The sequence below is a fragment of the Haliaeetus albicilla genome, chromosome 19, assembly GCF_947461875.1.
Source record: "Haliaeetus albicilla chromosome 19, bHalAlb1.1, whole genome shotgun sequence".
NCBI lineage: Eukaryota > Metazoa > Chordata > Aves > Accipitriformes > Accipitridae > Haliaeetus > Haliaeetus albicilla.
This window is the reverse complement of record NC_091501.1, coordinates 17,280,036-17,306,087: the sequence shown is the minus strand read 5'-3', so window position 1 is coordinate 17,306,087 and position 26,052 is coordinate 17,280,036. Positions and strand designations below refer to the sequence as shown.

The 26,052-nt window shown below is 40.3% G+C and overlaps 1 protein-coding gene across 3 annotated transcripts in view; it reads right to left on the bottom strand.

Moving 5' to 3' along the window:
• Positions 1-26,052, bottom strand: part of PDE3A (phosphodiesterase 3A) — a 262,985-nt gene that overhangs the window by 69,452 nt on the left and 167,481 nt on the right. Inside the window, exon 3 of one of the 3 annotated variants that reach the window (XM_069807851.1) lies at positions 17,971-18,211. The exons of the other annotated variants lie outside the window; for them this stretch is intronic. Coding sequence (XP_069663952.1) covers positions 17,971-18,180 — 210 coding nt within the window. The 5' untranslated portion in view covers positions 18,181-18,211. The remainder of the gene's footprint in view (positions 1-17,970; positions 18,212-26,052) is intronic. 3 annotated transcript variants of the gene reach the window in all.

Here is a 26,052-nt window from a genome sequence, read left to right as displayed (position 1 = left end):
TAAATAAAATAAAAGTACTGGCAAAGCCTGGAATGCAATGAATACATCTGCACTTACAGCAATGGCCAAACCATAGTGCTTTATCATAGAAAAGTAGCTTGAAATAACTTTTCAGTGTATTTGATATATGATATTGCTTTTTTAAAAGCAAGACTAGAGCAAGTTTGAGAACTTCAAAGGGAAGCCATTTCCGGTGGGAGGTTTATTTTGTTACGAGCTTGACATACTGTAGCTGTGACACTGAGCAGAGTTGCAATGTCAGGGTTTGGGAAGTTCACCCGCACTCTAATGACAGGAGATCACATGAGCCTGACTGCAAAAAATGTCATGGGGGGGGGGGGGGGGGGGGGCGGTTCTTCCAAAGTTTAATTTCCCAAGCAGTTTATCTTGCACAGATTGCACACCCACTCCCCCCCCCCCCAAGTCTCAACACAGAATGAGAGCTGAAGCAAATGTTTGAATTTCTTTCTGTCTGGTGTATAATAAATCTAATTCATGTAAGGCAGTTTTGGCACTAAGCTATGTATTTGCACATTTCTGTTGGCTTAAGTCACACTTTCTGTTAGGAAAGCTGTTCAGAAAAGGTTTATTTCCTCCACTCTTATAAATTGTTGGCATAAACAACCATTCAAAAATTTAACCTCAGTTATTTGGCATTCTAATGATTTACATTGAAGCCCACAAACTTGGGTTTCTTGTTAAAATCAGTGTGTGAATTTAAGTGTATTAACCTTCAAAATATTTAAATTAAAGCTAAGAGAATAAGAAGGGGTGGAAGACATCTGACAGCTACACTGTTCACTTCCACTGCTGCCTCACTGGAGAGTGGCACGGGATAACCCACACAGATGAATCCCGAACTGGCAGCAAGATGAGATGGGGAGATATCGTTCTTTTAATCTTCCATTTCTATACAGGCTCCTCTGCAAAACAGCGTTTCCTGTCTCAGCATTACCTCCTTCTTGGTCTTGGTTGCTTTCTACTTCAGACTTTTTTTTGGGGGGGGGGGGAGGGGGAACCATTTTAAAACCCAAGCTACACAGTAACTTCAAAGAGGAGTGCAGTCAGATAGGGCAAAGGGTTCAGTATGAAACACCAGAGCACTTTGACAGTCGCACAGATTCACCTGAGTCATGCCTGCTGGGTGCCGCAATATCTCCAGTCTGAAAACGAGGAGATGAATAAAACATGCATTCAGTCACTGACTCATACACATGCAAGCACACAAACTCTTTGGCATTTCTTCCCCTCTGAAATAATGCAGAAAAAAAAATCCAAACAAACAACATAAGGAAAATTCTTTTGTGCTTCAGAAATTCTGTTATGGTAAAGAAGATTTATATACAAGAAAAATATTTGTGCATGCAGCTGGAACTGAGCTTTTTGAAAAAAGTACTGAAGCACTGACTAAGGCTTTTGTGCCTTCCTTTACCTAGAACTTGATTAGCACATTGACATGCAAAACACAGACACTTTCCAAAAAGGGTTACAACACATCTACCACGGGAAAAGGAGCAGTGCCAAAACGACATCATACGATTCCGAGTTTGCTACAAACTCAGTAACTCTGGTCAGTTAAGAGGGCCTTAAATGATTTTCCTGACATCTTTGCTACATCATCTGAGATAAGTAAATCAAAGGCAGCTTGCTTTCTGCTCCCACAGCTTCATCAGTAATAAACACTCTGCAGCTGGCTGCGGAGGCAGTGTTGGTAAGAGTTTACAGGCAGGATTAAACCTGGTTCACTCGTTCAGAGGACTTTTTTGTGTCCATGCAAGAGAAAGGAGGAGGAGAAAACAGGCCAGCTGGGTCAGGAGCGCTTTTCAAGGAGCTGTCACTCCTTTGACATGAGCTGCACATTTAGCTAGTGCTGAGGCAGTAGCTGACATTGCAGGAGAGTGGAAAAGCAATCTGCCCGGTGTAGTTTTCTGCACAGGGCGTTCAGAGACATCGTACAGTATCGAACTATTTCATTACAGTGCAAAGACAAGACACCTTGATCTTGAGCGAGAGGGAAAGTGTTTATGTCAATCAGCACAAGGACGGAGTTCCCACCGTGCCCTGACCCTGGGCTCGAAGCGCTGGGGCAGGTTTACTCGCCTGCGCGGACTTGCCGCCGCCTCCCCTTGTCTCCCTGTACCCCAGCTGCTCAGGAGCTCACACAAGCGCTTTGTTCTTGATGTGGCACAACAGAAACAGCCTCATCTCTCTGTAACTTGAGGCCTCTGCACTCACCCTGCCAAACTGTGCTGCTTTTTTGGTTTGAGCTGTGTTGGGGTGGGTTTTTTTTGTTTGGTTTTGAGACGAAATTTGCTCTATCTTCTCTAAGCTATATCCACTGCACCTAGTGTCTCCCTTATATGAAAATAGTTGAATTTTACTAATCTTTTCCCAACTGCCTCAGAGACAAGGTGAAAAAAACCCCAAACCACAAAAGGCAAGTAAATAGTTTAGCAATTACAGACAGTCAGGGCCACTGACACTTGCCATAAAACACAGATGCTGGGTGGTTTAACTGTAATGCTTATGGATTGATGTAGCGTGGTATACAGGGACACCAAAGTTAACCAGGAAAGATCTCTCAGTTACTAGAAGCAGACAAGCCAGGTGAGATGAGAAATTGGATATGTTATTGAGGATATCTGCCTGATTCAGTAGAGGCCGAACTGTTCCCAATACCAAAGCTAATTGCTTGTATCTACACATCAGTGTACTGCCAAAATCGTCTTCCTACAACAGGTTGACTTTGGTAAGTTAGGAAAGAAACAAAGATGCCATGATAGAAGAAGCCTTTAATCTTACAATTACTAGTCTGCCAGCTTATTTCAAAGACATTTGTTTTGCATTTTCTCCGCCATGTTCTTTAGTTACATTCTCCATGAAACTTTACACTGTTTGGAAGTCTTTAACAAAAAAAAACCCCCAAACCCCACAAACTCACACCCAAAACTCAAGTAGTGACTAGGCACTGTCATTTGTAGGTAGGCTAAGCAAATCAGAGGTGGAGGGGATCAAAACTGAGGCAGAGGAACAGATTCTTCTGTACTGAATCTGTTCCATGAAGGAAACCTTTCCAACACCCTCCACCACCTCCCCCCCAAACCAACACACCCCACAACAGCAGTGGATGTCTAAGTATTCAGAACCTCTGCCAGATCACAAACTCTCTTTGGAAACAGTTTAAAAATATTTCACACTGATTTCTAATAATATAATTCAGATATAAAGACTTCTACTATATCCAATTCTGCACTCACATGGAGTCTAGCAGCATTTAAGCAGCACAAAAGATGGTATCTGCTTTGAAATATGTATTGCTTCTTTGCTGTGGTCACATGCTCCTTTTGTTAGTTTTAATGTTAATGCAATGGTATTAATTTTATCAGAAAACAGAAGGAGGGAAGGTGATCTAATTTCAGTGGGAATGTCTAAGGAAATTTGTATCTGCTGTGGCAGCAACTAATGATGTGTCTGTATCAAAGAAAATAAATGTATTCTTTCAGCTGTCCTCCTGCTGCGAAGTGCAAAACTTCTTCCGAAAGACCTATGAACCTGTTCTTCAATTTGTGTATTTTACACAAATGCTACCCAGTATATTATTCATTTTGCACTCAATCAAGGAAGTAATCAGGCAAATAATTACAGATAGGTGCTAATCCACAATTAATGAATGCTCTTGGAAGTATTGTACGCTCCTACATATGTCAACAAACTCCAACACACAGCAACCAAAAAAATTACCCAAACAGGCTAAGAAATGCTGTAGTCTCAACAAAGTAGTCTTGGCTGGAAATATCATCAGTTATTTATAACAGTCTAATAGACACAAAATGTCTGGCATGTCACCTTCTCTTTTTATACATTGGCAGTATTTTACAGAAATAAAGCTAATAACGTGGTACCTTTCTTCCTGTCCATCCCTCAGAAGCCTTCTACTGAAACAGCTGAAACCTCTTGGCCGCTCTCAACTAAGTCTGACAGCAAAATAAAAGCCAAATGTATTTCAATTCTGGCAAGAATCCTTTACATGATCATCAGTTTTGATGAGAGGTAATGCTTGGTATGACTTCCAAAGTGGAGAGCGAAAGGCTTCAACGTGAGGTCAGTAGTTACCTGGCCTGGCCAGCCAGTCCCTACCCTCTGCTGTCCAGCTGATTCTCAGCAGATTTACAGTAGTGACAGGGATTAGGGAATTGGGGTGTACACAGGATATGAAACATAAATTACTGGCTAATTAGGTTTAATTAGATTTTCTGCCTGTAGAGCAAGCCATTTAGGTTAAGCTGTAATTGCAAGCCATCGAAACCTAAATGATTACATTTACACTAGGAGTGCTGCCTAGCTGCTTTCCTTCATCAGTACTCGCTCCGTGCTCCAAAAGGAAACAGTTGTTCTTTCCTAGGATTAACACTTTCTGCCTTGCCTTCTAAAAGATATTAAATTGTTTCAATCAACAGAAAATGAATCACTTCTTAAAAAAAAAAATTTAAAAAATCATTACTTAATCAGAAAACTCCTCAAATTAAGAAAGGAGTCATGTGACTAGCTGGAGAGCCAGAAGACCTGGAGCTGCAGAACTATCTGCACTTCTCCACAGGACTGATTATCAGGGAGCAAACATCAAATAAGGATTTGTTTTAAAATCCTGCAGTGCAGGCATGTTTCATGGTCAGGAAGTAATTTCCAGAGCTGAAAATACAGGCTCTGCACAGATGCTGCTTCTGCTTTCTCCATGGCCAGTCCTGGAACCGAACAACCCAGCACAACATGCACCAAAGCTGTAATTGGTTCTCCAGAGCAGATTTGTCTGATGTATCAGATCCAAATAATAAACAACAGAAATAAGATTTCTGTAACAAAGACACGACACATGTCCTCATGTTTTAAAATACTTTTTGTGTTATATAAGATGGCTTTTTAAATGCAGCATACACCCACATCCTTCCTACGTGCCTACATATACGGTCTACAGATATACCTATGGAAATTATATTATTTAAACATTATTCCCCAAAACTGCAAATCTGAAGAAACTCCAGCTTGACAGCAGAGCAGAAAAAAAGCTGCATTGAACTGCTAGATTTGTCCCACAACATCTGACAATCCACACATCTGAGAAAGGGATGGGATCTAACACCATTTCTTACATATATAAAGTATATGTTATGGGCTGTTGTGACATGAGGTCATCTGACGTCACAAGCGTAAAGTGCTGTCACTCTCTTGCTGAGCTTCTGCCAGAAATGTCTTGGAGAACATCTGCTGAATGGAGGACTTTGCATCTGACATCAGCAGCTCCCAAACCAGCACGCACAGCTTAGTGGGAAACACTTCCTTACACAGGTTCCCAACTTGCTTTGGGTTACAAGGCACTACAATTATTTCACTGCAGTCGCGATTTGTGCCATTCACCAGCTGAAAATTGAAAGTGTCCGATTTCTCAGTCACCTGCCTTCCCTTTATACACTAGGCAGAGCAAATAAAGTACATCCTAGCAAAGCAACAGGGTAAGTTCCTGATCACAAGACTGATGCCAAAGTTGTAATAAGAAAAATAAACCAATAAAATGCAATTCTTGATTGTATTTAAGCAGTGCATTCCTCTTTAACTGCTCCAGTACATCAGGTAATCTAGAGACAGAGACAGATGACTGACAATTTACTCCATCCCTCTTTGCCTACAGCTATTTGCCCTGGAGAAGACTTCTGCTTTTCTATCCCTGGAATTGAATATTCCTCCAGCCTTTTTCTTCAACTATTTTTTTCATATAACCAAATGAAATACAACTTCAGGGAGGGAAGAGGCCATGAAAACTCAGTTCTTGCTCTCTAGGACTAGGATTCTTCCTGCTCCATTTTTCTCTGGAATCAAATTACAAAATCTGAACATGGCAAGCACAATGCTACTTTCTTTTGTAGTTTTGCCAACTTCACATCCCTTTTCTATTTGCTAATTGTCATACATCTCTCTCTCATAATTTAAGAGTTCCTGTTCTTAAAATGCCCAGGAATGTTATCACTCTTGGCCATTCATACATTACACAAATTACTGACTAGAAATAGATTTTGCTCAACATCTGCCTTGTTCTTTGCTCATCGTACACACCATATACGGCAAGTTAACCTGCCAGTCTGGACTGCACATTTCTATTATTAGTCCCTAAAGAACTTAACCTGTATGCAGTTAAAAGAAATCCACTTTTATCCCTAGTCCTTCAGACAGCAGAGACAGGCTCAGTGTCAGAGTCCCCTCATCCTCTTCCCCACTGCCATCACACATGCTGTTTTTTCAGTTGCGGAGTTTCTGTTACTTACATGAGATGGCAAACTGTTGGTCTGGCTGCTGCTGCTGAGCAAATTACTGAGAAAAATTCTGAGGAATCGCCTATGAGGATGTCTCAGTGTGGACTGTAGAGAGATCATTTTTTGAGTTTCTCAAAGGCCAGGTCAGTCTTAGGAAAGATCATAATTAATTTTCCTATCAGTGACACTCCACAAGAAGCACAGTCAGCAGATGACATGTGCTGACAACAGCGCTTGAAGACACTTCCCACACAAGAGGGAACTGGGACATAACAAAAAACTGGATGAGGGGTGGACTGATAGAAATGGACAAAATTCAGTAATGCAGCTAAAGGCTATACTCCTGGGGACTAGCAATAAGAGCTTTCAATCAGCCCAAATTCAAAGATTCTCCATTTTAGATGGTCAAGATCACGTTCACTCTTCAGTTCAAGAACAAATACAAGGCATTGATGCGATGCAGTCGCAACAAGAAAACATAACACTTAGATAAAGCAGAAAAAGCCTTTTTGCTAGGCACAGGGAATTTTTACACCATTGAACATGGCACAGATAAGGCATCTCTTGGAATACCACATAGAGGAAAACTTCATGCTCTGAAGTTGAACTAAATGGCTTATGCCTTACAAGAGGATTAAAAAAATAGATTTATACCCGATTTATGTTCTTTCCTTTAATCAGATACCTAGGTAGACTCAAATTTATATCCAATTTATGAAGAAATTTGAATTCTATGTAACTGCAACAAATGCAGAAAGGAGCCTTTAGGACAGGATGACAGAAAATGGGTTCAAGTTGTGCCAGGGGACATTTATATTGGATATTAGGAAAAATTTCTTCACCAAAAGGTTTATCAAGCATTGGAACAGGCTGCCCAGGGAAGTGGTTGAGTCACCATCCCTGGAGGTATTTAAAAGACGTGTAGATGTGGCGCTTTAGGGACAGGGTTTAGTGGTGGACTTGGCAGTGTTAGGTTAACAGCTGGACTCGATGATCTTAATGGTCTTTTCCAACCTAAACGATTCTATGAATCTATGATTCTATCAAGGAAGTCTATGGGCAGACTAGAAAAAGCAAACCCTATCTAATGTAGCAGACTGATGGCTGAAAGGAGATGTGATTGCTCTTTAAAATACTTTAGAGAGGGGGCTGGTTTATGTTACAGAGCAATGTTGGACTGTAACAAATGGGATGGACGTAAGTGTAGGTAGGAAATTAAAAGACTGTTCTTTACCACTAGAGGAGAATTTGGGGAGGGTGAAAAAAAAAAAGTGAAGTAACAGTAAGATAGAGCTTGGATTAGGTTTGTGAAAGGATTACATAACGCTTTCTTGCTATCAGGCTGTGGCATTGGAAGAATTGTCCTTGCTCATTAACTCAAATGTAAATACTGCCAATTCCCTCCTATTTCTTCCTTCTACAGTGCATCAAACATGAAGCATGGAAAAAATCTTGTCTCCTGCAGCAGGAAAGCTAGCACAGGAGAAGACCAGCAAGAGTTTTGCATGAGACCTCAAAACTTAAAGCAGAGAGTCATGAAGCGGACAGCATGAGACAATGGTGACGTCGAGTTCTCACAACACATTCATCCACGTTAAATAATTGAGAAGCCTTCTGACAATTACTGAGCCCAGAAGGCAAACCTGCTTGCAGCAATAGCAGCTGAAAAGATGAATTCACTAGCAAAGGACAGGGCAGTTTTCTGCCAAGTTTCATTTTTACAACTGAGTACACAGCAAGTGCTCCGGCATCCTGATGGCAGCAGAAACCCCCAAACTGGGCCACTATCCCCCCAGTACCCTTCCCACCCCCACAGCATACTCACTGCACAAAAGAAATCTGGATACATTGCTACTGACCATACTCTAGATGCTGGCAGAAAGTAGAAGACAGTGAGTCATTTTCTTGCACTTATGCAAAAATCTCACTTGATGTTAATATAATATCCTCACGCAGACATAACAAATTAAGGCATCACCTGGATGGCAATTCTCACTGAGCAATATTTCCGGCTGCCAGGAATTTAGAAATCAGGTTACACCCCGCTGAGGCATCCAGAGCACATTATACACAGGGCAGCCTATTCCATCCCCCTAAACACAGTGGCAATCCTACTTCAGATTTTCACAGTTTTTACCACCTACTCCTATTTATAATTGCATCCCCTCCCCCGTACTTTTAAATAGTTTATCCTCATTAATGAATCATGATATGATATAATAAAATAAAACAAATATTCCCTGACTAGTGACTTTTTAACAGAAATAAGGCAAATAAAATAAAGTTAAATTACATGAAATAGACAAAGAATGTATTTTTATAAACTGAAATAGCAATGCCAAATTCACTTTGTTCTCTGGATGGCAAGCCAAAAAATGCAGAAAACAGTAAAAACATGGTCACATCATCTGTTACAATGTTTCTCTGAAAGTACTGTTGCAGAGATGGGCATTTTCTGTCACCTGAGAAAAAATAAAATAAAGTTGTAGCAATACAAGAGCCAATTTTTGGTCTGTAAATTATCAATATCCTCATGTAAGATAAGAGGTGCTGTAGTATAACAAAGGCCATAGTATTTGGCTTATAAAATGTGATAGCAACAAAAATGAAAAAATGTTCTGAATAGAAAAAAAAATCCCCACTAATACTAAAGATCAGCAGAAACAAAATGAAGTTATAAAGCGGTTTGAGAGTTACCTTTTATTTTCCTGGTTTAGAGAGAGTCACTAGGTTTTGATACTGTCAAATGTCAAAGTGAAAGAGTTAAGTTTAGATATAGGATAAAAACTGAAGGGTATAGATAGGCTCTGATGAGAGCAGATCAAATCATTAGAAGTAGTAACAGATGGACAGGATTAACGAGAACAATTTGAAGATTTTGTCCTTAACAGAAAAGAACATTTTTTAAAGATCAAAGCCATGGACGTTGCAGGGATTAAGGTTTAAATACTAAGAACCCAGACTGCATTTTGTGGATGGGAAAAGTTCCATATTAGAAATGCTGCAAAAGGAAAAAAAAAGGTTGGCAAGGCTAAGGCAACGTTTGCTTGGATTCAAGGGCCAACAAAGAGCCAAAGATGATACAAAGGAGGCCTGAGAGGAATCTAGAAGGGAACTAGGAGGAAGCATAGGTCTGAGGTCTCTATACGAGGCTTCTGATGAGTCAAAAAGTAAAGTTAAGAGGCATTTGAACTTTTTGGAAGGGAAAAAAAAAGGGATGCAGGCCCTAATACAGTAAATTAAGCATACAAAAGATTATAATCTAATGTGGAGGTGAAGTTAGTAAGTGCTGATATGCAGTCTAGTCAGCTGAAAACATGTGTCTGGGATGCCAGTAGTACACAGCAATTTTCATAAAGGACTGGGCAGGCATTACGTTGAATGGGAGTAGTAGTCAGGCTGGGGTCCCTGAAGTAATATCTGGAAAAATAACAATCATGTATTCCTGGGCTAAAATATTTCATTTTAATCAGGCCCAGGATGAATATGCATAAAAGACTTTATGGCCACGTGAGAAACTTACAGACAAAATTAAGTTAAATTCCAATTTCACGGTAATGGCCCAAAAGATCCTTTGATGTCATCAGTGTAACTCCAACATGGCATGGGACATGAGTGGGGCAGGTTCTAACTAGTAAGCTTCATAGTAGGAGGGATGATCAGGCAAGTGAGAGGAAAACAGAGAAAAGTACTCCAAATGAGATCAAGTGCCATAATGGGAAGAACCATACCAGTTAAAATAGTACTACTTACTCCTCTCCCTAGCAAAGGCAGCTGAGATCAAGAGACACCAATTTCTAATTAAAGAGAAGTAGGGAGGTGCACTTCCAAGTATCACCAGAAGAAAAGTCTGACCCAGAAATTGTGCTGCACCTTTATGTGATTGCCACCTCAAGCAGTTCCCTCTAGAGCACACAAAACAGATGTTGACAAAGGAAGGTTCACCTACACTACTACAAGGACTCTGAAAAGCCTGACTTGAAGAAATGAGCAGAGTGCAGGTTACGTATCCATTACACAATAAATGCCTCCCAAGCACTGAAAGACTGAGATAGAGTTTTCAGTGAAAGACAGTTGACCATTAGAAACTGGACTGGGATCACCAGATCATTTCTCTTAAGTCAGCTGTTGGTAACATCGTCTTGACATTTAAGCAGAGCACTTCCCTTTGGCAACAACAGAACTATGTGTGCCATATTAAAATATCTTGGATTTGTTTCTTTCTGCTCCCATGGTGAGGACTTGCTAAAAATTCCTGGACTTCAGAACTCCAGCAATAATTCCAAAACAAAATGTTGGAAGTACATTTTTTTTAAATGCCTGCAGCAACAAAAATAGCACATCCCTAGGACCTCGAGCATCTCAGGAATCCACCACCCAGTTGCATAACTTTTCCAGTTTCTTCTTCCCAACACTAAGACTCAGTGTTGGGGGCATGTGGAGAAGGAGCATCACAATCTGAAAAGAAAGGTGCTGTCTATGCAGTCCCAAAACCAATGGGATACCCCACGTCAGCAGATTGAGATTTACTCCAGAAAATGTGTATAGTACAGGACAAGACAGTGTGCCTTACTGATTCGCACCCTTCTTAAGGCACCTCCATTTCAGTTTCTACTTTTCCTCCTCTTCCATGCCCTACTTGGTCTTCAGTAAAAACCATACACTGCACAGCATGCCCTTTTCCGCTATAGCCTACGCATGGTGGGGGGCTTATCACAACTGAGACGCTGATGTACCACTGGCCATCTGCACTGTGTCCTTTGATGAAGGAGACACTATGCCTTGTGTTGCTCCTCCACCAACATCAAGCTCTACCCATTATCAATGCTAATATTAGTAATAGCTCAAAAAAGAAAGCTAGTCTTTGTTTGTAAGACAGGAGGTGGCAGCTACACACAGAAACCCCACATACAATAATACTTTTTAACAACTCCTGTTTGGACAAAAATGAGTCAAAATCTACAGTGTGATTTTGTCCAGGGACTGTTTCTGTGATGAGAATGCAACCACATAAAAATCCCAACAACAATCACCATTCTGGGATACCACTGTCTCAAAGGCAACGTTGATCCTTTAAGATCCTAATCATTGACTTCAGCTATTCATTACTTTCACATCCCACAGAGTTGTAAGGAATAGAAAGTACTACTGCAGCTTCTCGTCAGCTACCCCCCCTTCCTTTTCTGCATCTTGATGAAGAACTTAATATAAAATAATTATTTGCAGATTGTTCACTCAACTCCAACTGTTAACTTAAAAGAAGCAAGCACATAAAACCCTCCAGGAGTCCTAAAACACAATCTCTATATGCACGGAGTTATTATTTTGAGACACTTATAAAAACTGGTCCATGATAATATGACACATAAAAAGCTTATTGCCATTTCACATGTCTATCATATCCATCACCTAACTTTGAAGATTCAGGTCCCCCTATCCTTGATGTGAAGACTGAAAACATGACATGTGTGAGATTTACTCTGAAGCTGAGGGCATGTATGTGAGAACAGCATATGAACTTTCAAAACCATACATGACAGAAAATTTCAAATTGTTTGCCTGTCAGATACCAGAAGAATAATAGACAGTATTAACAAGTGACATTTTCTCATCTTTGGAGCTCATTTTTAGAGAATTGAGGTCTTGTGCTTCAGAAGCAAAGTTACTGGAAACTAAAAGAAAGGTTATCTGGGTTTCTACCCAAATACTATCTGTGTAGGCTGAAAAGGGATTACATGTTTTAAATCAGTACCTTGGTAGCCAGTTTTTAATAAAGTTCCAGCTCTGCTTGGAAAGATTTTTTTCTGGCTCCCCTTCTCCATCTATGGCTTTTTTCCCTCCCAATTTTTGTGTGCCTGTGGGGGGAGGTGTAGGGAAAACGAAAAGGCAAACATCTGCTGCTGCCTCGTGTCTTCCAGCTACTGGATGAGGCTGGGATGTAGAGAGGATGGAGTCTTTACAACTCTACTAGTTCACCTTCTGCCTCCACTCCTCAACAAGCAGGATAGGATCACTAATACTGTATCCCTCACTCTCTGTGTGCTGTAAAGAATTAGTAGAAAAAGACTTCATTTCCCTTCTCTCTGGACTTTTTCCATCCCTTTTACCAGCATCATCCAGACACAAGAGGGACACCAGTTAATGCATTATGGTCTGCAAGCGCCACAGAACGATACGCTGCGGCACCACACTCTCAGCAGGACCTTCTTGACAATCTGCTTACCAGCAAATATGTGAATATTAACAGAGACCAGTACCTAGTAGCACTAATGCACCTCATCACAGCTTTAGGCTGCTAAATTTAGTAAAAAAACTTCCCGTAGTTTAGGGGAAAAAACGGTGCCCCATGGAAGCCTATTGTAATGACAACATGGGACACAGAACCACAGAAGGGTTGAGGGTAGGAAGGGACCTCTGGAGATCATCCAGTTCAACTCCCCTGATCAAAGCTGTGTCAGCTAAAGCAGGTTGCTCAGGACTGTATCCAGTTGGGTTTTGAGTATCTCTGAGGATGAAGGCTCCACGACCTCTCTGGGCAACCTGTTCCAGTGCTCGGTCACCCTCACAGTAAACAAGTTCTTTCTTACTTTTAAATGGGAATTCTTGTATTTCAGTTTGTACCCATTGCCTCTAGGCCAGTCACTGGGCACCACTGAGAAGAGCCTCGCTCCACCTCCTTTAACTTCTCCCATCAGGTATTTATGCACATTGGTAAGACTCCCCTGAGCCTTGTCTTTTCCGGGCTGAACAGTCCCAGCTCCCTCAGCCTCTCCTCATATGTCAGATGCTCCAGTCCCTTAATCACCTTTGTGGTCCTTTGTTGGACACACTCCAGTATTTCTGTGTGTCTCTTGTACCGGGGAGCACAGACCTGTACCCAGCATTCCAGATGTGTCTCACCAGTGCTGAGCTGAGGAGAAGCATCACCACCCTCAACCTGTTGGCAATGCTCTGCCCAGTGCAGTCCAGGATGCTGTTGGCTTTCTTTGCCATAAGGACACATTGCTGGTTCATGTTCAACTTGGTGTCCATCAGGACCCCCAAGGTCCTTCTCTGCCAAGCTGCTCCCCGGCCACTCAGTCCCTAGTCTGTACCGGTGCCTGCAGTTATTTCTCCCCAGGTGTGGGAGGACTTTGTATTTCCCTCTGTTGAACTTCATGAGATTCCCATTGGCCCATTTCTCCAGCCTGTCAAAGTCCCTCTGAATGGCAGCACAACCAGCTGGTGTCACAGCCACTCCTCCCAGTTCTGCATCATCTGCAAATTTGCTGAGGGTGCAGTCTGTCCATCATGCAGGTTATTAATAAAGATACCTTTTTCATGCTAATTTTTTTTTTTTTTTTTTTTTTTTTTTTTTTTTTTTACTTTTTTTGCAGTCAATAACTGACGCCTCTACCTCTCCTCTAGGGGCTTGTCTATTCACCGTAACAAGTAGCTTTTTTAGTCCTGCATAAAGCCCAGCATCTCAATAATTATGAACTCTAGATTCAGGTCTGATAATCTCCAGACTTCCGTTATGGACTACAAGAATTCATACTGCTCTTGTAACATTCAAGGTTATTCAGGAATTGAAAATTGAGCAATGCAGACCCATTACACAATGAACCTTTGATCTGTAAAATCCAACCCAACATGAAATTTTCTTTTTTATGACTTGACTTTAAGATTTACTCCAGCTCTGGCTTATTCAAAAATCTCAGGAGGCTGCTCCCATAATTCATTTTGAAATTTTGAACACTGATCCATCAGACACAGAACAAAATTATGGCTCCCTACTAAAGTCAAGAAGAAAAAGAACATCTGCTGTTGAGAACAGAGCCAATCAGCTGTGAGCTTTTCCACTAGGAAACTCATAAAATGAGCTACTAGAGAGTTCAGCGTGTGTTCTTGTAAGGAAGGAACAATAGGAAATACTTTCACTTATTTATTCTTTAAAACTATCCCAGAGAGCAGCAATTACAGCATACATATCTTCCCCAGTATGGACACAAAGCACAGGGAAAAGAAAATATTAAAACGCTATTAATAAAAATGCTTTTAAACCAAAGTTTCCATTATAGAGTGAAATCAGTCAGTTCATTTTGTCCTTGTTACTGAAGACATCTTCCAACGCTAACGGCATTGTGGAAACTCTGTAAGGAAGGTTAGAGCAGCCCACATCCTCTGGCAATGCTACTATTAACATACCACTGGAAGCATCCTGGCTGAAGACACGGCATAATCATGGCTCAGTAAAAAATTAAGTACATTAATCATGTTCATTCCGTAACTGGGTTCATCTCTGAAAACAGGAAGCCAAAAATTTATAATGATCATGTTCAACAATTTGTTTGGGAAGGCGACAAATACCTGAAACACACATATGCAATAAGTGAAATTTAAGATGTTATTGGAAAAGAACACCTTGTGGCACAACTCTCAGCTTTTACTAGCTGCAAGGAGCCGAAATTTAGTCTTTTATCATCACAAAAGCCACAGTGCTACATAATTTTAATGTGGGTTTTTTTTCATTACAGGGAACCTAGCTGTATCACCCATTATTATGTTGGCCTTCACTCTCCTTCTTAAGACCCTGTTTTCAGTTGCTTATAATTTTGCAAAACTTTAAACATTTGCACTGATGCTTCCCCTTGCAACGGTTAGGCTGTATTTGGAAAATTTTATCCAGCATAGCCATTTCCAGAAGACTAAGCGACACTGTTTTACTCATCATTAACTACTAACCTCTTTGAGAAGCACCACTCTGGACTCAGAACATTCTCAGTGTATTTTTTGTTTCAGAGCCTGTCATATGGACGCCCAAATTTTAGCAATTTGAAGAATCTGCAATCTGAAAACCTGCAGATAGTTTTAGCTTGTGCTAAAGCAGAGGACTTGAATTTCAGCAGATTAGACTCTCTGAAAGTTCACAAGTTTCTCTATGGGTACTTAAATATAACCAGCAACTTTAACTGTCAGATGCCAATAAATTTCAAATCCCTCTAAATCCAACAAACAAGTATAACTGACACCCTACGCATTTTTGCTAATAGTTTGCAACTGGAAGACTAAAAAAAATGCACATGAACAAAATCTCTTAACCGATGTTTTTTAACCTGAAGACCTTAAACCTCCTAACTACTTCAAAGGAATTTATAAAGAAGCAATTGAAAAATATAAGCTGTAGCCAGTAAACTTACATTGTATAAAAAACAGGGATCTGAAAACAAACAAAAAAAATTATGAAAAGTGACGGACCGGAAAGATACACTGTGTGGTGATGAGAGAAATGCAGGGAGATTAAGTGATATTTCAGAGAGAAAAAGATCCGCTTCCTCTGCTCCAAATGACAACAGTTCACAATCTCGTCCTCTCAATTCAATTGCCATAATCAATCTATATCTGCACCACAGGAGTGGATATGCACTCTCCAGTCTAAGGCAATGCTTGGGGGAAAAAAAAGACAGCATATCAGCTTCTTCCACTATCTCTGCTTTTCAAAATACTAAGCCAAATGTCACCATGCCTAACTGCTTATTCTCTTAACATGCTGCTTCAAGGAATCATTTCACCAGGATACGATTTCAGACTACCATTTGCATTTTAATGCTGATTCCTTTTCCAAACCACACTGAACTGCAGCATGGCTACGATCCTACAAATTGCAACCTTCCTGAACTGGAACTTGCTCACTAAATAAAGTAAAATACAATTTACGTTGAGTATCATCAGCAAGCTTCTGTTCTATTTCACACAACTCGACTGCCTGCCTAGCAGCAAGACTTGCACTAAAAACCTGGGAGGATTAATGGTAAAGAAAGGTTTTCAAGAAGAAAGGCAGTATTTCCAGAAATCTGTGTTGAGCTCCTGCTTAGCTATGAAGAACACTGACATGACAGAGTGACTGAGTCTTAAGAAAAGAGCTGTCATTATCAAGCTTCCAATCCACTCTTGTCCCACTGCCAATCATTTTGGGATAAAGAAATTGACAGAGAAGGTGATTCGCAGAGTGGTTGACACCATTTAAAAGGTCTTTCTCCATCGTACAAGTGATGGATATGGGAGGTTGCAGGAGGTTTGCCTGCATCATCTGTGTCACAACTGCCAGTATGACATAGCCTGTCTTTTGTCCTGCCAGCTTCTAGCCTCTAACAGCTCTACATCAACACTAATTGCGATTTATCACACTTCAGGCTCTTGTGAATCACTATGGACATTTTATTGTCATTTGCCAGCATGGAAGAATGTACAGCGTTGAGATTCCTCGCCCCAGCTCTTGCCTGGCCAAAGCCATGCAAGAAGACAAGTATATTTCTAATGATGATCCTTCTGAAATTAACTGATCTCTGTTGCACTTTGGAAATATTTGCTCCCTGGCCTAAATGCACATCCTAACAATCCCGACTACCTGCAGAACCTCTCCAGTCATCTCCTGAACAGTGGTGGTGGTACATCAGCAAGCAAGAGTGGTCTCTCTTGCATGTCAAGCTCATTACCACTCTGCTCCCCTCCCACACATTCATTAGAGCAGCAGGGTAGAAAGCCTGGGAGACAAACAGAAATGGTCCCACAGTTGCAGCTAGTGCCTGTGGCTCAACTCCTCACTTCTAAGAGAAGCAAGGCCAAATCTGAGGGAGATTATTTCTTTAAGGTAGCTTTCTGCATTACATCATTCATTTGCTGCATTAGAAAGCAAAGAAGTATTTTATAGATCATGTCTTAATCCCAATCTCAGCTTTCTGCACCTTTCCTGCTGTGCAAAAGCAACTCTCCTCCCCCAGCCCCAGCTCCATATTCCAGCCAACCCGCAACCCTCCCATGAGGCCCCTTTCTCATAACATCCCAAACTCCACAATCTCTGCTGTGCCACTAAGGCCTTGAAAACTTGTCTGCTGAATGAAAGGATAATGTAAGGTTTTATTAACAATAATTGCGGAAAACCACAAAAACCTACTTAATAGGAAACTTTTTTTTAAAAAGAACACCTGTTTTCAGGTATAATAAGAGGGATTGGTTAGATACAAGGATCACTGTTGTGACATGTCCCAGCAGGAACTCTGAAGAGGCATGTATTCCCCATGGGCCTTGCTAATGTGAAGGTGGGGGGAGAGAGGAGCTATGACTGAAAAGGCTGTAACACCTGGGTGCATGGATTTGAATGAGCTGGAGATACAAGGGGAGCTGGGGGCTCCCGTTGAGCTCCTGTGGTCACTCGCACTGCTGCTCTTGCAGCCCGTCTGACTGACTGCTGCTACACGCTTCTTCTAAGTAAATGCAATGATACGAGGTAGTGCATTACCTCCACCTTGGCTTGCATTGCCTCTCCACAGTTGTGTGTGTTTATTATTCTGCTGCCACTGAAACCTTCTCAAGAGAGCATGTGTTGTGGTGGTGCCACGGTGAGCGTGGCTCCCACCACACACCGTAGCCTGCTTGGGAGACAGGTTGCGCAAAACAAATAACCAGGCACAACCCAGCAGGCATGGGCACTTGAAAGGAAAAGGAACTTCTTTGCTCCAGCTGACCCTGGCTTTATTGCACGTTTTCCTAATCCTTAGGCAATCTGTGAGCCAGGGAGACTTACAGAGTCCCCCACCAACTGCTCCAAGGCCTCCTCGCCCATAATCATTGCTTCATCCCCTTCCCTATGAAGAACGTCATGACCTTTGCGCAGAAAGGAGGCACATACCAAGAATCTTGCTGCACTGAAGGTTTTCATCCACATCCCTGATACTGTGCTGCTTGTAAGCCAGCCTCTGCTGTGGCTCTCTCCTATACAAACATCCATACTGATGCATTCATGCCTGATGTCGAGATGCCGTCTCGCAGAGGCTTGTGCTTCCACAGCATGAAGTTCCCAGCGAAGCTGGCTCTGGCCGAAGACAATCGGCAGTGCCATACTGCAGTCAGGCTGCTGGATGCAGGGGCAGCTGGACAGCAACAAAGAAAAGTCTGAATTTAATGGACTTCTCAGAGAAAAATGAAGCACAGGAGCTCCAGCCTTCTCATAAAGATATCAGATATGATGTATCCATCCTCAGGGATGTGTAGGGATTACGAGTGAGGACTGTTCAGAGCAGAAAGGCAAGATGCAGCTAGCAAAAGGCTCTGTGGCTGATTGAGCCATTCATTAAAAAAAAAATAAAATAAAAGGGGGAAAAAAATTGAAAACACAGTTTCTAATCCCAACGAAGTGAACCTCTTCCATTTCTTTACAGCAGCTTTAATCCATCAGAATTACTTCATACATGAACACACTGAAAATATGGTAGCTGCATGCTGTAACGTTAGATCAAGCTGTCTCTCGGAAAATCCCTTGATTTATCATTTCACAGAGTTATGACTCAAGTCACGTTAGGATCAGTCACTGTTTAGCACCCTGCATAAGTTGTAGGTTATGGGAGTTTCTCTTATCTACCTCATCAGTGGTAAGGAACAGGATATTGCACCGTACACGCAAACTGCCTTAGGCATGGCTGTGCTGTAAATTACTGGCAGGTAAGAGAGGTATCACTTGATGGGATTTACACAAATCCATCAAAATCTAAACAGGTGACTTAATGGTACAGAAAGCATTACCACTGTTTACACTGCTATAAGCATGCATTTCTAGCTAAAGAAATATTACTGATGAATTTGTTTACCTGCACAGTACATTCCTTTGAATGATCTATAGCTATATAAATCTGTGTATCAATTATTGTGTTATTTGGCTTTTATATTGTTGTATAAATCTAGTTCCTGTTTTTAAATTCATAGCCATCAATGAAACAATTAGAAGTTTCCATCATCGGCTAACATGTGAAAATTTTTCCTGTCTTAGGACTGGTATCAAATACAACTTATTCTCAAAGGCTATGGCTCATGGAATCTACAGGGAATTTCAGGCAGAGGGAAATACTCAACATCTTTACAGCAAATATTTAACACCTCATCACCTTTGGCTCATTTGATTACCACAGCACTTTAAATGCATATCTATTCAGTGAAATCATTCTCAGTTGCAGCTATCAGGGATAAAAAATTAGGATCAGTCCAAGAACCAAGATCCTCAGGCACATACACCAAATAAAACCAACAGAGAATTTCCCCCCAAACCTGCACTGAAACTTCAGGAAAGACTTTCAGGCAATCCAAACTGCTGGATGGACAAGAAAGAAAAGCATTCATAAATTCTTTCCTTAGATCTATAAAGGTAGTTCCTTCTGAAATTATTGAGACATATAAAGACATTCAAGATTCAAGCATTAAGAGATACTACAGTTTGTTGAATAGAGGCTAATTCATCATCATTTTGCTTAAATTTACCTATGCAAAACACCCACAGGATAAAGCTCTCCCACATATAAAAATGTATAGCTAGGTAAGATGTTTCTCATCAACCGAAACCAAAAAGATCTAATTCAGGGTTCACACTCAAACCCACTTTCCTCTCTTTCACACACACAAAAACCCAAGAACCAACCAAAAAATTCCCTTGTCATATCAGACCCTGGAAGCCATGGAGACTTCTGTGATATAGTGTCTGTGAGTGTAAAATATGCTCAAAAGATCAAAAATAAAATTATATAATGCTCCCGCCTAAGACCACCACCCCTCAACAATATTGTCTACAGCCATCATAACTACTCTTGTTTTTTCTCTACCCCTACTTCTCATCCTGCTCACCCTTGCCTAAATGGTTCTCAGTTTCATTCAGTTTGATGTAAAGTAGGTAAGATGAGGAATAAAAATGACTTAATGACTTTTAAAAAATAGTGTGTTCAAATAGAGTATCAGATTTCACTGTAGACTTACAGCTCTCATGTCCTCAAAAGTCAGACCTCCTGTATTATTTTAAACTAGAAACAAAATCAAGCCAAAAATCCCAGTTTCAGAATTCCATTTTATTTCCTTCCTTTAGTCTTTAATTAAAAAAAAAAAAAATGGTAATACAGTAAACCAGTTTGGAGAGGTTTTGTCATTTGTTAACATAAGTATCTTCCATCTCCTCTGAATAGAGAAATAGTCTATGAAGTTAGTACTTACGTATCAAAATAGAATATCATTTCCTCAAGGTTAGCCTAGAACATACTAGGCTAGTGCACCCCTTTAAGGACCAAATAATTAATCTGCACCAAAAGGCAGAGCTATTATTTTTATATGATAACTATGTGAACAGGATCAGCTTAAAATGCTCAAACAGGTTGCTTCTTTGTGGTTGTCCTCTTGCACAGTAACTGCATTTTCCTATGAGGCACTGTTGAGCAAGGGGGAGAACAAGCAGAGCAGAGTAGCCCCACTCCACCTGTGCCACCCACAGTAAGGGGCAGTACAAACAGCCACAGAAATACCTGTGTTTGAAGCTGAACACCATCCTCCCTCCCTTAGTTTACCTTCAAACAACCCTTACAGATTCACACTATGCTCAAGTCAACTCCATCTACGTGCATCACCTACTGAGTCTCATTTCTCCCAAAGTGGTAGATGGGTCAGGGGAATTTCCTTTTCTCTTTTAAAGCCCTCCAGAGGCATCAAGGGCATGATGATGGAATGGATATACACCTCAGTGCAGTCAAGCACACCTCACATCTAGGTAAGGAATACTTACTTTTCCCAGATACATCATACTGTGTAACACAGTATGATGCAATGCCACACCAGGGTTAGAGTGATTACAAGAAAAAGGAAACACTGGAAAAGTGAGGCTGAAATACAGCTTTCCTTTGAAATGACATTAGTGTCTCTACATCTTAACAGAAACAGGATGACAAACGACTCCCTTTATACAGAGCATTTATTTACCCCTCTTTTATCAGGAGATTTAAGAATGACTGATTGAACTGGACCAATTCAATTTCAATACAATGAAACTGTATTAATCAACAATGCCTTATTATTTTTATTGTGAATTTTTTATTGTGAATTACCAGAGAACCTGATTCCTTTGAAATTTAGCGTTTCAGCTAGTTTAAATAACAGCAAACCAAAGTAGAAGAATTATCTAGGTATCTGTTCAGGAAAAAAAAAATAATTCTGAAAGACAGCTCTTTAAATTTGGCATTCAAAGGTGTAGCAAATTGATATGGTGGGAGATTTAAATTAAAAGAAGTCAAAAGAGAAGGCACTATGTTAAAAAAGGACAACATTTAAAAAAATAGAAAAACTATCAGAGAATTTGGTGGATTATTATTCACTTGAAGACTTTAAATTAATACTGGATATATTTAAAAGGTATATTTTTATTTAACCAGAAAACATAGGCCTGATGTGACACGATGTGACAGCATGGTATTTTTTGACTAGTAATATGTCTGAGATCTCTAGATGTTCACAGTGGTCCAATTTGGCTTTAAAATCTACAACTCTATAAAATATGGCATGTAATCTGCCCTTCGCTTCCCCCTCTCAATTAAAAGTATACAGGAGGATCCCTTTCAAAAACTGGGAAATATTTCTGTAGTCCATCCTTCTTTCTGTGGAAGAATTTTCTCCCAAATTGTCTCCTTCCCACTGATAAAGGCATCCCTTCATAGTCAACTGCTTCATAAACAGAAAACTGAGTTGGAACGTGTAATAAGCTACTACCTCCACTTTGCTCTCAATATTATTTCTAGAACTCTTTCTTTTAGTGTCTTTACATCCCAAGTAAGATATTGAAAAAAATTTCACAGAATCCTGGAGTGCCTGGAGCAAGAAGTAGGAAATGTACTAACTGTACTCCCATTCATCACATCTTATTCCTACTTATGGTGACAATGCTTGCTCCAAACAGCATCCCACAATTTTTACATCTGGTCTACATTGTTTACATCTGCTTTACTCTTGTCCTTGTTAACATACTTGAAATGATGCATCAACCAAGATGATGCCGAAAAAGCTGAGGTTCTGCCAATGCATTATATCTACTTGTAATCAGTGATTTCATATATATATACACACACACACATACATACAAGATATGAAATGGAACAAATACATGCACCGAGGAATGCATCAGCAGTAGACTACACTTTTCCTTAGCCACTCAGTTTAAAATACTCCTAAAACCTTTAGAAAAGTCTCATTTTTGAGACAGGGCGATTCTGTCGGGTAAATAAGTCTGCATTAGTGGGCTGTCATGGCACCTCCACATTCACAAGCACATGCTCTTGCAAAATCAGCTTTACCAACATTTTGCACTATTCATCGTGGAAATGACAAGTAATGATCAGCTGGTTCTCACTGTATGCAGAGGACCCCAACCACCACCGTTAAATCACCACAAATCTCTGGACAGTGGCATTGCGAGGGAAGACACAGACACAACAGATTCACCAGAGCACAGTACCTGGTCAGTAGCGGGTATCGACTCCCATCTACGCTTCAGCAAGTATAGAGATTTCCGGCTCATGATTTTGAATCTGCTCTAGAGGTTTTTCCACACTTGAGAAAAAGGCTTCTCCCAAATCAGTGTCAAGAACCTTATTTCTGACTCCTGTGCTTCATTGCTGCAGACGGCAGAGCTCCCTGATGTACACAAGTTTTTGCGAGCTGCAAGGTTGAGACCAGTTACACCCAAGCTTCTCCCATTTCTCTAAAGCATCTGTCTCCTTAGAGTGCCACGAGAAAGGGAATCGGGCAAGATAGTGAAAAGCCAAGCTTTCACTGACGAATTACCTCGCAAAAGCCTGAAGTAGGTAGACAACACCAGACGCACTCAATCTGAAAATAGCTGTTGCTTAGGAACTGGAAGGGTAAGATGCAGCACCTCACATGTATAATTGAGAGCTTTTATATTTAAAGAGAATTAAAAACACTGGACCTCTGTGCTTCTCTCCCGATTATGATCTTTTTATAATGTTGGAGGAACGATTGCTCGATTCCACTGACTCCTGGGGCAACGCCTACATCTTCAGCAAACCAAACAAGTCTTGATGACAGGGCAACAAATAACTCCCACATATGCAAGGTCCCTCGTAAAAATGCATGCACAAAGTGTGCCGTGGGTCCCACCTGAAATATCTTCGAAGTATCAAGTATTATGTTTTAGTAGAACAATTAAAATACAGTTTGCACATTTTTCCTGCAGAAGCATAATATGCCAAGGATGAATTCTGCTAGTCACATTTGCTCGTAGCATGTACTGATATTAGAAATGGGTATGAATATTTTCCCCTCACGTGAGTGAAATGATGCGGTTTTACAGACTGCAAGTGTATATTTGAGAGAGAGATTTCTTTAGGTGGGTTAAACACTCCTAAACATTTAGGAATTGCTTTAACTTTGAATTCAAATTTTGAAGTTTTGTGCCTAAATCCTAACCTGTATTAATTTTAAAAATTAAGCATGGAACACAATGAAACTCACTTTGCACTTTCTGCATGATTTCAAATCCAGAGAGTAAATTCTCTGCATGAAGCATTACAGCAGGAAGTGTTATTTTCAGAGATCAAAAAAAGAAGGGGAAAAAAAAAAGTGGTAGGTAGCCAGGAACCCATTGCTCTTCGTAAGGCATCCTATAATTCACTGTAATTACAGCAGCCTTAACAGTATAATTATTCTAAACGAAAAGGAATCCCACAACATACACACATACATATATATCTGTGTAATCTATAAAAAAGTGAGTGCGGTGTTGGTGTGGAAGTCAGGAGCAAATTAAATATTGTAAAGACAGCATTTTACTTGTCCTATTTACATTCTATTGAATTGCAGATGCTTATCAGGAGACAAACTCCTGCAAACAGAAATTCCCATAAGCCTCAGTGTATTTCATTTGACATCCATCACTACCTCTATCTACATCACTTTGCATTTAACTCCACATGCAGAAAAGAAACATATTTTCCAAGTGGGTCATTAAGAAGTATGACACGCGCTGTAGTAGTTTCCTCTCACGTTTCAACACATACCATGGAAAAACCTACTAATTCTTAAAAAAAAAAATCTTAATAGGATTAGAGTTTTGTTTAATGAGTCTTGGCAGAATAATTTTATGAGTTTATATGTGGATTTTAGTTTTATATTATGGTAAACCAGTAGTTCCACTTCCTTTTCTCACAAGTGACATAGCTAACATTCACACACGCGGGTGGCTTCCTAAGATCTATCTTCCCACTTTCTTCACTTTACTCCCTAAAAATTGAAAGATCATGGAAGACTAATAAATTGGCTCCCAATAACATAAGCCTAAACCCCTTCCTTCCCCCTCGCTGCTTGCCCGAGCAGCGCAGGCTACCACTGGACAGGAGAGACCTCCCCTCACAAGTCCCATTTCTCTGCTGGAAGAAAGCCCCGCAGACCTCGGGAAACACCATAAGCAACACTGTGGCAGATCCTGCAGGCAACGGCCAGTCCATCTTTAAACACCTGATGCGTTAGATTTGAAGGAGAATTATACCTAGCAGATTACTCATCTTAATTTTTTGGCCAGATCTTGTTTAACAAACGGTACATTTATTAAGGACACAAATTGGCAACAATGCAGCTGAATCACAAAAGGATAAAACAGGTCTTTCATATTACATGCAAAAACTGGAACCTCCTAAATTTCTCCTAACCTTTCAAGGAACTAGTTAAATCAGGTTTAACACTATTCCTACCACAGACAACTGTCTGAGGCTACAGTGGAATAACTGAGGCTTATTTTCTTCCCCCTAATGAAACTTTTCTTCCTTGCTTCTTGTGACTGGGCACTAGGGTACCACACAGTAATCAGAGAGCCTGGGTCATTTTCTTTTCCCACCCTATTCAAGATCCTTTAACATTTCTGTGCTACATACTGATTGTTAGTGTTACAAGGTTCTTCCAAGATTTATAACAATTAGCTTTCTAGAAGCTTTGCAGAATACCTATACACAGCACAAATGAAATAAAAGAGTGCTTACAGGATGAAATCAATTAAAACTATACACTTTTTAGATGGATTTAAAAGGAAACACCTCACTGCTCTGTCAAGGAAACCCTACATAAGCAGATTTTATCCTGTTTTGAAGGAACGCACTCTCGGGGGTGAAGTATTTTTGCTTATTTTGTTAAAAAAGTAAAATTAAAAGATATTTTGCCTAAGAAAAAATAATCAGCAGGAGTCTTTTACATGAAAATCTGATATAGAGTTTTCTAGAATAATGTTTTTAATAATTCAACAATATCCTTCAGAAAAGGTTCAAATGACTGCAGGCTGACCTGCAGAGAATTCCACTGAACTTCTCCTCACCCCCTTTTTTTTTAAATATGAAATTGCGGTGGAGTATCTAAAACATCACACAAGGAAGAAACAAAATGTTCTCAGAAAGATAGAGAAGATTTTTAGATTTATATAGAGAATTATCTTCTCACAATTATCTCCTTCTCAGCCTCTGTTGAAACCCAGAGAACTTCATCTATATGATTAGTAACCAGTTATCTCATTTTGCCCAAGTACAACCTTCCCTAACAGTACCCAACAAATGGTTTTACTTGCACTCCATATAGATGGGCATTTGCAGCAACTGAGTTAATGCCCACGAGACCTCTTCCTTTGAAATTAGGCCATGCCATGCAAGCCCTCCTTATTCTCAGGAAGGGGTGAAAGAGAGAAACCAGGCAATATATTAATTTCTCTGGAACCCTCCTTGGAAGAAACTGTAGCCTCAAGAGAACAAATAATTAAAAAATTCTTTGGCAAGTATTTCATCCTGTGAGTTCACTTTTTCAGAAAACTCAAAAGGGATCTATTAAACAGCCCAAGTCCAATTTCCTGCAGCAAGACACATTGATCAACTTGATCCATCTTACCTTTTAATTTAAAATCTATTTGGAACAGATGCCA